This window comes from Notolepis coatsorum, assembly GCF_963971535.1.
Source record: "Notolepis coatsorum genome assembly, chromosome: 15".
In the NCBI taxonomy this organism is placed as follows: domain Eukaryota; kingdom Metazoa; phylum Chordata; class Actinopteri; order Aulopiformes; family Paralepididae; genus Notolepis; species Notolepis coatsorum.
The window spans coordinates 92,076,913-92,092,482 of record NC_140179.1 but is presented as its reverse complement, the minus strand read 5'-3'; the positions used below and the strand labels follow the sequence as shown (position 1 = coordinate 92,092,482).

The 15,570-nt window shown below is 47.1% G+C and overlaps 1 protein-coding gene across 1 annotated transcript in view; it reads left to right on the top strand.

Moving 5' to 3' along the window:
* cwf19l1 (CWF19 like cell cycle control factor 1) overlaps positions 1-15,570 on the top strand; it is a 50,773-nt gene that overhangs the window by 5,149 nt on the left and 30,054 nt on the right. The window contains exon 4 of the mRNA XM_084330465.1: positions 14,804-14,905. Within this exon, the coding sequence (XP_084186591.1) occupies positions 14,804-14,905 (102 nt within the window). The remainder of the gene's footprint in view (positions 1-14,803; positions 14,906-15,570) is intronic.

Here is a 15,570-nt window from a genome sequence, read left to right as displayed (position 1 = left end):
CCCAAAACTGGTAACGAAAGGTTATCCTATAACCTAGTTATATGAATACTGGCTGAGCGTCTCGCTCTGCCTACTGAGATATAGCATTATCTCCTAGCACCTAGTGTGCACGGGAAACAAAACAAATGCACCCACTTGCACATGACCACGCCACTCCCATGCGTGCCTCTATATTACGCCGGAAGTGGTCACGCCTCACCCTTCCAAGTTCGAATTCCATACGCGGAAAACATCCAAGGGACCTCAGGGCGCTGAAGAGCGAGACGCTCAGCCAGTATTCATATAACTACGTTATAGGATAACCTTTCGTTATATATCATCTGGCTATCGCGTCTCGCTCTGCCTACTGAGATAAAGGGCAGAGCGGACGTGTAGCCACGTCAAATGCACCCCCTGAGGGCCCGTAAGCCCCTGCCAGGGAGGAGGGGAGTCCCGTCCACCCGCCCATCCTAACGAAGGGGGGGAGGCAGTCGACTCCAACCAAAGTGCAAAAAAGGGGGAACCAGGCACCCCCGAACGCACAGCGCAAGCGGGACCACATGTGACACAGCACCCCGCGGTCCACACCCACACACCCCTGCTAGCCCACCTGATGGCCGGATGCAGGAGAGGTCCCGGACCTCAGGACCGCCTGGGAGACAGAACCCCCAGTCATGTCCATGAGTGGTTCTAACGAAAGGACCGAGGCCCCCCCCTAACAGGGCAGCAGAGGCCGCCACACCACTGCTGCTTGGACAGCGCCTCATAGACAGGTACTCCGACCGCACCGAGAGAGCACATGGCTCACCCACGCATTTAGCGGAGGTGATGGCCCAAAAAAGGAACGCGGTCGTAAGACAGACGATACAATGGCGCCTGCTCAAGAGGCTCAAACGTGGCCCCCAACAGCCTTTCCAGAACAGTTGGAGGTCCCGACTCGGAGACAGAGAACGTTCCACAGGCTTGAGACGCCGTGCGCCAAGCAAGAACGGCGTTCTGCCCTCAAAGCCCACATGACAAGAAGATAGAGCTGCGGCATATACCTTCAGTGTCGAGGCCGACTGCCCATCCAGGATAGACTGGAGAAGGACAGAACCGAGTCCAGGGGGCATGACACCGGGTCCAAGCCCCCAACCTCACACCATTCTCGAACCATACGCCACTTCCCTGCGTAAGCCGCGGTAGTGGACGGAGCGCACGCGTTCCGGATGGCGTTAACCACAGAAGAGTTAAGACGCATCCCCACCAGATTCACCCTTTCAGCAGCCAAGCCATTAGGGGCTGCCCCAGAACAGGAGGCAGAACAGAGTTCCGCGTGCCTGAGAGCGGGCCCGCAGTGACCACGGAACAGGCCAAGGCGGGGCCACCAAGAGCCGAATCAGGGCCGGGAACCACACAGCCGTGCCCCGGCGCGACCAGGATCAAAGTCCCGCGCTCCTGACGTACCCACCCCAACAGCTGAGCTATCAGGTGTATGGGGGGGGGGGACGCGTACAGAATCCGGGCGGCCATGGATACATAGAGAAGGCATCCACCCCCAGAGAGGGGTTGTCCTTCCGACTGACCGAGAACCACAAGGGGCACTGGTGGGACTGTCTGCTCGCAAACAGGTCCACCATGGCCTCCCCGAATCGGTCCCAGATCTGTCTGACTATGTCTGGACGTAGTCCCCACTCGTCGGGGTGAGGACCGCCCCGCGACATCACATCTGCACCCACATTCTCCCTGCCGGGGATGTGGAGAGTCCTCAGGCTGCGCAGATTGAGAGACGCCCATAGCCAGAGCTCGACCGCCGCCCGGTGCAGACGGGGGGAGCGTACTCCTCCCTGTCTGTTGATATACGACGCTGATGTCGTGTTGTCCGTCATGATCAAAACAAGCTCGCCCACCACTAGGTGGCCGAGCCGTTTGAGGACCAGAAGGACTGCCTTCAATTCCAACACATTGAAATGTAGTGCAGACCGGGCAGCATGGTCCTGCCAGCTGCCCCCTACTGCGTTGGCCAGACACGCCCCCCCCCCCATCCCGTGAGGGAGGCGTCAGTGAAGACCGTGACGTGTGACAGCCTGCCGCCCATGGGGACCCCACAGTTGAGGGCCCCAGGCCCCCCCCCAGAGGGCGAGGTCCCCCAGTACTGACATGGGAACCGTCAGCAGCTTCCACTTGACTCTCACAGGGTCTATTTTCACACCGAAAAACCTACCTCTGTATCCTCCTCATGAAGAGGAGGCCAAGAGGGACCACAGAGTGAGCAGATGCCATCATACCGAGCAGGCGCATCACGGACAGCGCCGTAACCGTCCTAGGACGGAACCTCCCGCGCGCGTCGAGAACATTCACTCGCCGCCGCTCTGAGAGGGATGCCCATATAGACCTTAGAAATAAGCCCAAGTACTCCACCCGTTGACTGGGAAGAGGAGTACTCTTCTACCAATCTACAGCAAAACCCGGGCCTGCCTGGTATGAGACCTGGCGATCTCCTCTGAGTGACCGGCCGAGGACCAGAACGTCGTCCAGGGTAGAATAAAATTCGTATCCCCTGACGACGCAGAGGCCCCAGCGCGGTCTCCACGCACTTGGTGAAGATGCGAGGAACCAGAGAGTAGCCGAACGGCAGCCTCTGGTACACGTATGCTAAGCCCTGAAAAATTAAGCGCAGGTACGTCCTAGCAGGGAAGATCGGGATGTGAATACCCATCCTTCAGGTCTATGGAGGTGAACCAGTCTCCCACCTAACAGCGCTTAACAGGTGGGCGACGGTCAACATTCTGAACCTTCCATGGGACAGGTACAGTATCGGTCTGACCCCCCCCCCCCCCCCCCCCCGATTTCTCGGGCACCAGAGAATATCGGGAGTAAACGCCGCTCATCGCGTCCTCCCATGGGACCACGACGATGGCCTGCTTCGCCGCCAGAGAACGAATCTCCTCGGCCAGGGCTGTCACTGCCGCGGACTCTGATAATAGAGTCTGTACCAAACCCAAAAACGGAGGGCGGGGGTGTGTAAACTATAACACAAGCGCCGCCCTCGGCGTTCTCTCCATCCACACAGACATATGGCTACTACTGCAGCCATACGTGGTAAAAAATTCCAAAGCGCCCCCGCCGCCAACTGCCGCTGGACCGCTAGGAATCGTAGATAGGCGGCCCGGTCCCTCCCAATGTGCGTTGTCAACCCTGGTCTCGCCAACCGTGCGAGCAGGGTGTCTCGTGGAGCCGGGATATCACCCTGACTCTACCAACGGACCCCGACAGAAGGGGCGGTCTGATACGCGGGGAGCGGCCATCACCCCTGGTGACATCTTCCCGGCTTAGCTTGCTGAGGACAGCCTGCTCTGCAGCTGGACATGCATGGTGTATAGCAGGGGTCTTCAATTAAGTTTGGCCGAGGGCCACATTTTTTCCAAGCCATCGTATGGGGGGCCGGAAACAAAAACAATGGCTAATTTAATATATATTGATAGTGAAAACATTTTAACTCTGTGACAGACCACCTTATAACTAAGACATACATTTGTGGCAGAGGCTGGACAAGAGAATGGACAAAATAAACAAGCTGCATAGGTGGCATAATAAACTGTAAACGACATACACATTTGCACTGAACATTATACCTTTGTCTTTTTGCCATTTTATTATAAAACCAGAGACAAGCGCCCATCTCTTATTGGTCTATCTTACATTACGTGCAACCAATGCGTCTATCTGACAGCCCTTTCTGTGGCGCGCACTGGACTATTGAGAAACAATAGGAATTTTCTATTGGTTCTCCCAGTCCACGTGACCATTTCTAGCATTTCCATTGGCTATAGTGACAGACATAGATATATGCTAAATGGATAGATACAGTGGATTAGATGCAGTCCAGGGAAAACAACCAATCTAGATATTTCAAGATTCTATGCTTTACATCCGCGCATTCTCTGAGAGATGCACTAAATTTTGAGATGACAATCGAATAAAGCAAATCTTTATCACAAACAAATCCAAAGATATTTAATGTTTTACAAAACATGTCTAGTGTTGCGCCCGGCTTTAGAGGGTTAAAAGCCTAATTGTATTTTTTATTTAGTCAATAAGTGTCTCGTTGTAATTCCTTATATACCTAATGTAGCGCATCTTCTTGAAGCAGATTCAGCTTTTTTTGCTCTGATTTGACTTCAGTTTAATTGCATTGTTACTATTCACATGTGTGGTGCCGTCACAGTCATATATAAGTAAAGATAAAGTTTGAATGACTTACTGAACTGGTGTTTTAATTTCACACCACACATGTGGTGTGGCTGGTTTGTTATTTCAGCACCAGGCGCTGTCCACTGACTTTTTTCATGTTGAGCAAGCGCTACATTGCACCTCGCTGCCTATACCTGTTATTCACTCTCAACATGGATAAAACAAAGTATAATAAGCATTATTTAGGTGGTGGTAGTTTCTCTATTTGGACATTATAGCTAACATATAGCCTAGCCTAGTTTGTCTGATTTAAAAAAAAAAAAAAAATTTAATAATCGGAGGGGCCAGATATTATTGCCGCCTATTGCCGACCCCTGGTGTATAGTCTCTACACACCGTAGCCCTGTAGTGATATTACTACCACCCAAATTACGTGTGCCTGACTGACCACCGCGGGATCGGAAGTCCAGACGGGGAGGCACTGAGGCACTAACGTAATACCCGGCCTGGCGGCGTGAACATTTAAGGCAACCAACTTGTGTTCAGCTTTTCTCTGATTGGCCACGACAGCCCGCCCCCTTTTGCCGCAAGCGCGGCAGAGGTCCCTGCGAGCGGCAGAGGTCTCGTCACTGTACATCAGTGCCTTTTTGCCGCGAGCGCGGCAGAGGTCCCTGCGAGCGGCAGAGGTCTCGTCACTGTACATCAGTGCCTTTTGCCGCGAGCGCGGCAGAGGTCCCTGCGAGCGGCAGATGTCTCGTCACTGTACATCAGTGGAACTGTACATTGTAACGTTATATAATGAGCGGCAGAGGTCTCGTCACTGTACATCAGTGGAACTGTACATTGTAACGTTATATAATGTATAATGAGCGGCAGAGGTCTCGTCACTGTACATCAGTGGAACTGTACATTGTAACGTTATATAATGTATAATGTTATTTCACGTTTGTAACGTCATAAACCAACTACCAGATTCACTCGTCACTGTACATCAGTGGAGGCTGCTGACTGATTAACTAGAAACTGCACATTGAGGGGGTTTGAATCACGCTACATCAGTGGAGGCTGCTGACCAGATTTTTAGGTGAAGCACAAATTATTATATTATATTACATATTAAATTATATTTTTTAAACATGCCCAACGCTGCAACACCCGCATTCCTCCCAGTTGTCAGGCGTCAGGCTCCTCATTCGCTTCCATTCATTTTGGGGACCATGTTCAAATATCATACTTCTGAAGTATAAACAAACTATACTGCTGTGACGATTTTGAATATCTTAACATGTATTTACCACCTTCCTCTGCACGAGGCCACAGATGGGTTTTGTGTAACACAAGGACAATGAATGAATTTTCTTCTATTTACAAATAATTGTTGATTATTACTGTTACTGTATTGTTTGTCTTGTTTCATGGGCTGCCAAAATGTAATTGCTCTGTGCTGGCTTGCACGTTGGCGTGCCAAAAGCTTGCACGTTGGCGGCAGGGTCCATCTTGAATTAGTTAGTTAGTTATGGCGTTAAGCAACCGCGCGAACACTGCTGATATGGCGATATGGCATTAATGCTAACCAACAACACAACGAGCACCTGCGTGGCGGCGTGTCATCTCAGAGCACCTGGGGGAGCCTCATGCGCATGCACGGCCGACGCGTCACTCTCTCTGCCGCGGGCGGCGCAACAACACACAGAGCGGCGGCAGGGCGCGGATAAGGGCGTGTGCTAGCACGGTCACGTGGCCGTATGGCCAATCAGAGAAACGCTGAATGAAAAGCTGAACACAAGTTGGTTGCCTTAAATGTTCACGCGGCCTGGCGGGGCTGGGGGGAACCCACGCTGCGACCTCCTGGGCCTAGAGTTCCCCCTCTGACAACATTCTTTAGATACAGGGAACCCTGCTCCGTCGACAGATACAACACCAGGCTCACCAAACACAGACGCAGGACGTGTGGTGTGGGAGCCGCTTGACAGCACAGCATTCTCACAGGCAGACCCAGTTCTAGCTAGCAACTGGGTGTCAGCCCCCGTCTCCATGAGAAGCTAAATGTGGGGCCGCTTGCGCTTCACTGGAGGAACGCGGCCCGCAGCTAAAGGGGACAAATCAGAGCCCTGAGTCCCGTAGCGGGGGGGGGGGGGGGGGGGGAAGAGAGTAGCCGGAGAGCGTGCTAGACACAGCTAGATGGCAGCGTTTTTTTAGGGCGTGCCCATCTAATATAGCCGATCCCTCGGGCCGCCGAGGCTGTCGGCCTTGTGATCACCTGTTGTCTTCGTGTCCAGGGTATCTCAGGCGGGGGAAACATGGCCGGGGGCCTTGCCGCAGCCGCTGGCGAGGCCGTGCTCTCACCTCTGCCTGGGCGGCGTGGAGCCCAGGTCAAATACCGCCCGCGCCTCCGTGGGTGGACCTTGGTCAAGGGGAGATTGCTCCAACCAAGATGCCTGTGAACAACCGTTGACAGCATCCTAGCCCTCCCTGGGGTTATAGCTTGCGGCTGGGTCAAAAGCTGAATAACCTCAAAACCTTGCGCGATGGTTTTGACGTCGGCTGGCCCTAAGGCCCCACCACCCGGCACCATTTTTGACAGAAAAGCAGCCAATTGAGCAACGTTGTTAGTTGCTGCTCAATTCTGTACCGCGGCGGTATAAGCTTCATCAGCCCACCAGCCACCTGCCGGGCCGACTCGCCTCTTGGTGTCGGCCGGGCGGCATACCGTTCCACCATGTCAGGGCAAAGGACCGATGCCACCTGCTCCACTAAGCACGGAACACCAGTAGCGGCTGCTGACAAGTCTATTACTAGTGAAGCACTGGTCCACTAGCAGTCATGCAACTGCGGTGTGCACCCGTGAAGGGATAAATTAATGAATGAATGAAAACTCTATACACACACAATTGTTAAGGGGATGCAGACCAGAGAAAACGTTAGTCCTGTCTACATCAGGGTCCCCCATTTTCAATTAATAGATTCACAAAATGCACACCTGCCCTGAGCCCTATCGTCAGCCCATCCACCCATGTAAAGGGTAAATAAGCCTCCGCTAAACCCCCAACATTAGACACCGATTGACCGTCAGCATGAATGGTTAAGAGGAGGGAAGAGAAAAGACAGCCCCAGCGGGGTACATGGGAAACGGCACCCCAACATTGTAGCATTAGCACCAGCTGCGTGCTAAGATACTTGCAGAAACATCCAAATATCCCGCCCCCCCCGCGCGAATACATCGCCCGGTCATCTCACGAGACAACCAGCAGTATTACACATGCAGTACCAACACCTGCCAGCGCAGGTCCTACCTGAGCGCGACTTGGCTCGACTGCCAAGCGTCGCGCAATGTCCATCGGTTCGCTGTTAAGTGACGAGGAAAAAACACAGGATAGGACCGCCGTGCTGTGGACACGCCGAGAAGGATCCCGGGGGCTGGCGCACTTCTGGCAAAGCCAACATTGCGTAATTTCCCCCTACATAACCAAAGTTCCAGTTCAAAGTGCATCTGAGCTGCTTCCGCGGTGGAAACTAATGAGGAATGGTGAGGCGTGACCACTTCCGGCGTAATATAGAGGCACGCATGGGAGTGGCGTGGTCACGTGCAAGTGGGTGCATTTCTTTTGTTTCCTGTGCACACTAGGTGCTAGGAGATAATGATATATCTCAGTAGGCAGAACGAGACGCGATAGCCAGATGATATATAAACATAGATTCCTAACCTCAGATCAGATGTTCTGCAAAAGATTAATCCAATTCCTGATCGCCATTCCCAAATATGATCGCGTTTATTGATCCAACGTTATAGTCCGAGATGCATAATCCAAGCTGCTTCCAGCCTCGCCAGTGACTCTGGTAACACGACACTGCTTGCCAGAGATAGAAATCCTGGACCGGAGTATTTCTCTGATACACTTTTTCACTCAATCCAATCCAATGATGTGCATTACCATCCGGGAGACGATAGGGGGCCGGTATTTGCCCTTTTCGAGCTCTGAGCCATTCCCAATGATAATGTCAGGCTGGACGGATGAAAAATGAATGGATATCGCTAATAAAAGAAATATGGATATCGCTAATAAAAGAAATAACGATTAAATAACGAAATCTCTTTATTGGCAACCAACGCATGGCGGCCAACAACGAGATTTCTCGTTGTTGGCAACCAATGTGTTAATGTTTAATGTTGTTTTTGTGTATTTTATCTCTCTTTTTGTCTTTAGTTTTGCTATCTTGTGTATTTTTTGTTTCTTTCTGTGTGCTGCTTGTGAAGCACCTTGTGCTCTTATGTTTGAAAGGTGCTGATATAAATGAAATGTACTTACTTACTAAATCGTTAATGCTATATAACTGACCGGGTGTCTATCCAGATGCGTAACCAACCAGATTCATGAACATTCTTACATTTTTTACAGTAAAACGAATCTCTATTATTAACTTCCTTGACTTAACTAATTAACTTAACTTTTTAAAGATCCAAGTCCGTAAGATCCAAGTAAACATAAAAACATTAAAAAATAAAATTAACAAACCTTCTTACTGTCTTTTACTATTATGTACCTTACTACTACCTATCCTGTATACTACTATGCAATCAGAGTGTAACACTCAAGTTCGACACCATTTGACGAACAATGCCACTGACCCTTAGCTGCCAGAGATGTGCCCCTCCTGCTGACTTGTTGTTTCAAATCAAATCAAATTTATTTGTAAGGCCCGACAACACACGTTAATGTCCCCATGGGCCGGACACATCTTCTTTAACACATTGACCGCCGAAACGCTTTAAAACGTTATTGCCGGCTATGCGTTGCCTGCCAGACCACGCTGTACAGCGTTATTGATATCAATATTAAATTTTCGCCATGGCATTCATAATTCATATATACACCTCCGGCGCTGAAGCTGGACCCTACGGCCAGTGTTAATTTTGTTGACTAAATTGATGACAAAAGATGTTCGTCAACGAATGTTTTTTTCATGACTAGAGGTGACGTCACGTTATTGAAGACCATGTCACGCTAACGAGACTAAATTGTTTATTAAATATCGTTGACCACAACTGAGGACACGAAAATGTAATTTACAAAAACCAGGACGAAATGTATCTTTATGTATGTTGATATTGTTGACTAAAACAAGACGAGGTAAAATAATTATAACTTTTCTTAATGCCATCGTCCCGACTAGAGCAGTGTGACGGGGAGCTCCGTTATTAGCATTAGCTGGAGCTATTTGAAAAGCTAGTTTTAGCTGAACATTACCTTGGCTAAAGTTGGGACTATTCATAATCCAGCTGCAGACCTGCAAGCAAAGTACAGCAAGTTGGCAAAGGAGTATTCCAAGGTAAATCACTTATTCACCAGTAACGTTACAATGTTTGTATTTCCATCTAGCTCGCGTTAGCTAGTGGCTAAGCTAGCTCACGCTAACGTGGTCACTGATTGACTTCTCGCACACAATTAATGACATAATGCAGACAGCCATACCGGTGACAATGTTTAGCTTTTAGTGCCAAATGATAAGAGTCTGAGGCGGAGTCTCAAAAGAGAATGTTGAATATTTATTTTGCATTAAAAATCACAACAGTGCCTCTGCAGTAGCAAACCTAAGCGGAGCAGCCTGGATAGGAAGTGCGCAACAACGTATAATGTCCGTGCGGAACCAATGTACCAACAACCATTCCGTGGGTGAACTCATTGAGCTTAGTTGTCAATTAATGATACTAATACTAATCTATACAATTACCTGTTGTTGAATAAATACCATTACTTTCTAGTTATTACTAAAAAACAGTATATATAAAACAGTAGCTGTAAAAAAGAAGAGATTTATTTTTATAATTTATATAATATATATATATTTCTTTAATGTATGCACTGGTATCGGATCAGTATAACCAGACCTAGACCACCTCTAACTTTATCCACTAACCAGACCTCTTCCATGTGGCACTTTAACACTGACCTCAGAATGTGATTTTAATATAATGTTTTTATGCAAGCAGATTGCAATCAGTGTGTACTACTACTAGTACTACTGTGTGTTCTGTTTACTTAGTTTACAGTATCCTGTTATAGAATAAACCGCTGCCAGACACAGCAGAGAGAGAGAGGACAGACATGACAGAGAGGACAGACACAGCAGAGAGAGGACAGACATGGCAGAGAGAAAGGAAAGACACAGCAAACAGAAGACAGACAGAGTTCAGCGTCATCTCTCTGGTCAGAAACAACGTCACCACATCCGTAATGCTCTCTTTGATGCATACATTGGACCATGTCTACACCAACATATACTGTAGGAGCAACAATACATTGGACCATGTCTACACCAACATATACTGTAGGAGCAACAATACATTGGACCATGTCTACACCAACATATATACTTCCTGTGTATCACTTGTGCCACCGACGCAGATTCCCCTAGGTTAAAAAATAAATACGCAATTTAAATCAGAAAATGTTCCATGTTGACTATTTCTGACAAGTTTTTTTCCGTTAACTAAAAATAGACAAAAATGTCATCCGTTTTCGTCGACTAAATCTAGACTAAAACAAAAGACAAAATTGAGACAAAAACTGACTAAGACTAAAATGCTCAGACATTTAGTTGACTAAAACTGACTAAACGAAAAATAAATGAAGATGACTAAATATGATAAACGAAAAAGGAGCACTTGACACATGACTAAGACTAAAACTAAAATGAAAATAGCTGCCAAAATTAACACTGCCTACGGCTCAATTCAACAACGGCTCAATACCGCCGCCTGGTGGATGGTCGGGCGAGTTACACTGGTAAACAGGATATGGCTGGTGTGCGTCGATTAAATTCATCCGGCCGTCAGACATTGTCGCAAGGCTCCCGATAGACACTATGTACATAATGGATCGCTTTATAAACTTAATAATCGATATGATTTCGGCGTTTATTGCGACATACAAACCGGAAATTGACCTAGGCGATCGATGTCTTATACCTGGGATCTTTCACCGCCAGTCTCATTGATCCCAATTGTTTATTTATTTCACTGCAAACCGATCGGATCTATATATTACCCAGGGCCATACTACATAAAGCATTTACTGACGATCACGGAATTATAAACGACCCCCCCCCCCCCCCCCCCCCCGGTTCATCCGCGCATGATGAGGCATAACGTATAGGATCATATACAGTTGAATTTTTTTATATAGTGTATCAGGAATAAACGGCAATCGATAATCTATATATGCGTTTAGGCCTATAACTAGCGTTCTAGGAATTACTGCAGAAAACGATAAAAACATATATTTTCTTCATATAAAAATACCTATATTCTAGACGGTATTTTTGTATGAATGTTTGAATGAAAAAGTATAATGTTCCTACATCCTGAACGATAGATAATCGATGTTGAATGGGCCATAGTAATGTCAATTTAGCAATACAATTTAAAAAGTTATAGCCCTGCAAAGAAGGTGAACATCTCCATAGGCTTAGAGTGGTGGCAGAGAGGGGCATGAGACGGGCATACTGCGTGGCAGACAATGTGTTAAACAAGTCAAGAAGAAACATCACAATGAATCAAGAACAAAACATAAACACCAGGAAATCCAAAGTAAAATGTAAAATAAATGAATAGAATTAATGCAACACTCATAGACATACCCCAAGCAAAGGTAAGGAAAAACTCACTAAAAACCTAGCAATAGGAAAAAACACCACAGGCAATGTGGAAGGGAGAAACCTTAGAAGGGCCGTTCAAGGGGGGACCAGTTTATAAAAAATATTTTAAATGTTTATTAGCAACGCCGAGCTTTCAACCCATCACGTATTTTTGTCCGAAACCCTTGTGCAACTGTGAGTACCTTTAGAGATTTCTCTGTGATACTTGTATAACGAACGGTTCGGCCAGAACCAGTCCTTCATGGTCAACATACGTTGGTTTCCTATTGAGGAGCAAGTGACTGTGGATTCACTCTGTGCATCACAGTCATGAAAGGGGCTAATATTCAGCTAAATGACTAAATGTAAAGTAAAGAATAATGTCCTGCTCACACACAGGATCACCTGTTGAAGACGATTATGCATTAAGAAAGGTCTTGTGACCAAAACAAACTCATGAATCAATGCACAGGTGACCCTCTCTGCTCTCAAGGAGGAGAACTTTCCAAACATGAGGAGACATGCTCAGAAGATGTTGGTTCTCTTTGGATCCACCTATATGTGAACAGACATTCTCAGTCATGACGTTTACCAAGTCCAGATACAGATCCTCTCTCACTGATGAACATCTGGCAGCTGTGCTTCGCATCTCCACCTCAGACATGCAACCTGACTTTGATGGACTTGTTAAAGCTCAACAGAGACTGGATTTATCACACTGAATGAAAAAAAAAAAGAGCTGATATAGAAATAAAATGTATATTATGCATAATTGAGTTTGGAATTTTGGCCCGGCCATCCAACATATTTTCAGTTGCTCATTCGCCCCCCCGGGAAAAATAATTGCCCACCCCTGGTATAAACGGTATGACTTTGCGCTACGGTATGGATTTTGACTATACCTTGTAACCGGTAGAGCAGCTCTAAAATAGCAATGACGTCATGTAACTACAGCCAGGGCGCGACTATTTCACTCGTATTTGCCCCTAAAAATAGATAGAATTAGTCATAATAGATGTGCAAACTGGAAAAAGTTATTTAGGAGCACAGAGGCTTCACGCAGTGGGCGTGTCAACGTGCAATTGTCATTTCATAATACACAGAAGCAAACTAGCTCTTCCACCCTGCGTTTGAAGGCTGTGTGACAACTTCTCTCGCAAGTCGCTCAGTTTCTATGTGTAATGTAAACTGCGATGAGTCCAATGGTCTAACATGCTTTGCATCCTCGCCATTCTGGAATGCCCACGTCGCGCTAAAACCTTATGTAATGTTAACTGTCGATGTACTAGCCTCAGCAAGCTAACGTTAGCTGGCTCCACTATAGCAGCCTGTCGATGTACTAGCCTCAGCAAGCTAACGTTAGCTGGCTCCACTAGCAGCCTGTCGATGTACTAGCCTCAGCAAGCTAACGTTAGCTGGCTCCACTAGCAGCCTGTCGATGTACTAGCCTCAGCAAGCTAATGTTAGCTGGCTCCACTAGCAGCCTGTCGATGTACTAGCCTCAGCAAGCTAACGTTAGCTCCACTCTAGCAGCCTCCTCCCTCCCTCTCTCTCTCTCTCTCTCTCTCTCTCTGCTAACAATCCTGATTCGATTCTTGAACCTATTTAATTAAAAAGGAAGATATTGATGGACATTAGCTATGGTATATCTCAGCAGCTGTAACAGAATAACAGTGTTTTACCCCTTCAGAAGCATTTATATAGACATTTTGAGAGAAGTTAATATACCGTGATATATACCGTTACCGTCTATGCGTCAAATTATACTGTGATATAAATTTTAGACCATACCGTCCAGCCCTACCTATTACAGGGCTGTACGCTAAGCTTTTTCACTAGGGGCACACTTGCCCCTAAATGAGAAATTTAGGGGCAAAAAATATTTTTTAGGGGCAAATTTTTTAATAACAATTTTACCATTATAGTGAAAAAAAATATGTTCCTCCTGCCTCATTACTGTGGTCCTTTTATTTAACATTTAAGTGCTTTTGTTGTCAGGTTTGTATCTTTTATAATGAACCAACTGAACTTCGTATTACCACAGCTGCAAACATTTCTTCTTTCATTGATAACGGTGTATTAACAGTGTTCATAGTCAGTATCTGCTGCACACTGCAACACAGCTCTAAGACATACACTAAATCATGCTCTTTGTTTATCTTTCTCCCTCTCTCTTCCACACACACACACACACACACACACACACACACACACAGAGAGCTCCCTCCCCGGGCCTCTGTAAGGTATTGGCTTGTGTTGCTACACGGACACATTTGTATGTTGCACCATGGTACTTCCTGGCTTACAGAGTACAGACCATAGATACAGACTAGTAAACAAACATTCCGTCTATTATGTGAACTAAAGAGTACAAGGTTTACACAACAGCCCCCACCCCTTGTTTTATTGTATTTGTACCTGTACTACCTGCTGTCAGCTGTTTATCTCTCTCTGTGAGCTTGATTAGCTAGCGTTAGCTCACGTTAGCTCCGCGGCTAACCCTGAACTAAATCAATGACGGTTCTAAAGCATTCCGAGTAGTTTTCACTGCACATAGAAGTAGCCAAACAGCGGGAGCATTTCGGGAGTATATAACCAAAACCCAGGCAATTTCGAGCCCTTGGCTTGCCTTAAGGAATCAAATAGTCTGCCATTAGCTACATGCTAACATGCTAACGTTATAACGGTCGGGAAAACCTGGCAACAGTGGCAGCGATAAGGGAATTGAAAGTCACAGGCACGCGATGCCTGTGACTTTCTATGAAGAAATGAGCTATGAAGAAACTTTACTTTTCTTCATAGCTAAATCAGACAGTCAGCCAGTCTATCAGAGTGAGTGCTCAGCCTTGGATAATTTAGGAGTGAAATGCGAATGCAAGGCTTGAAATCACTACTCGCAAGCCCGCCCCCAAATATTATTTACCAATCGCAACGGCCAATTAAAGGGGCAATTCGCGATAATCTCATCGCAGTGTACAGCCCTGCCTAATGTTCTCTGGGCCTTCTGTTCTCCCAGCTCCCATCGATACCTACATCCTGGGAGCAGCCAGCCAGAAGACGGTCAAGTATTTCCCCGGCATCGATGGCTGTGAGCTGGCTGAAAACATCACATACCTGGGTTAGTACCGCCGTGTTGTGGGGTGTGTTTGAGGCACGGCATAATGTGTGCCAGGGTTCGACTGATTATAGTCAAATCTATATCTATCTATCAAATGTCTCTCTCTCTCTCTCTTTCCCTTTCCCTTTCCCTTTCCCTTTCCCTTTCCCTTTCCCTTTCCCTTTCCCTTTCTCTTTCTCTTTCTCTTTCTCTTTCTCTTTCTCTTTCTCTTTCCCTTTCCCTTTCCCTTTCCCTTTCCCTTTCCCTTTCCCTTTCCCTTTCCCTTTCCCTTTCCCTTTCCCTTTCCCTTTCCCTTTCCCTTTCCCTTTCCCTTTCCCTTTCCCTTTCCCTTTCCCTTTCTCTTTCTCTTTCTCTTTCTCTTTCTCTTTCTCTTTCTCTCTCTCTCTCTCTCTCTCTCTCTCTCTCGCGACACAAGACAAGACAAAATGAGAGCAGCATGGCCTGCGGCACAATAAACATGATCATGGGAAGCCACAATCTCCCAGCCCTAGTGGGTGGGTAGCCACAGTGGCCAGGGTGCATTAGATACACCTAGTCAACAATGGAATAGACACTTGGTTTGTCTATTTGTGGTGGTTCTAACTGATATTGTGTTGGTCCACCACAAATAAATCTAGGTATGGGAAACCTTGGCCAACAATGGCTGTCTTGTCTCTGTTGGACTC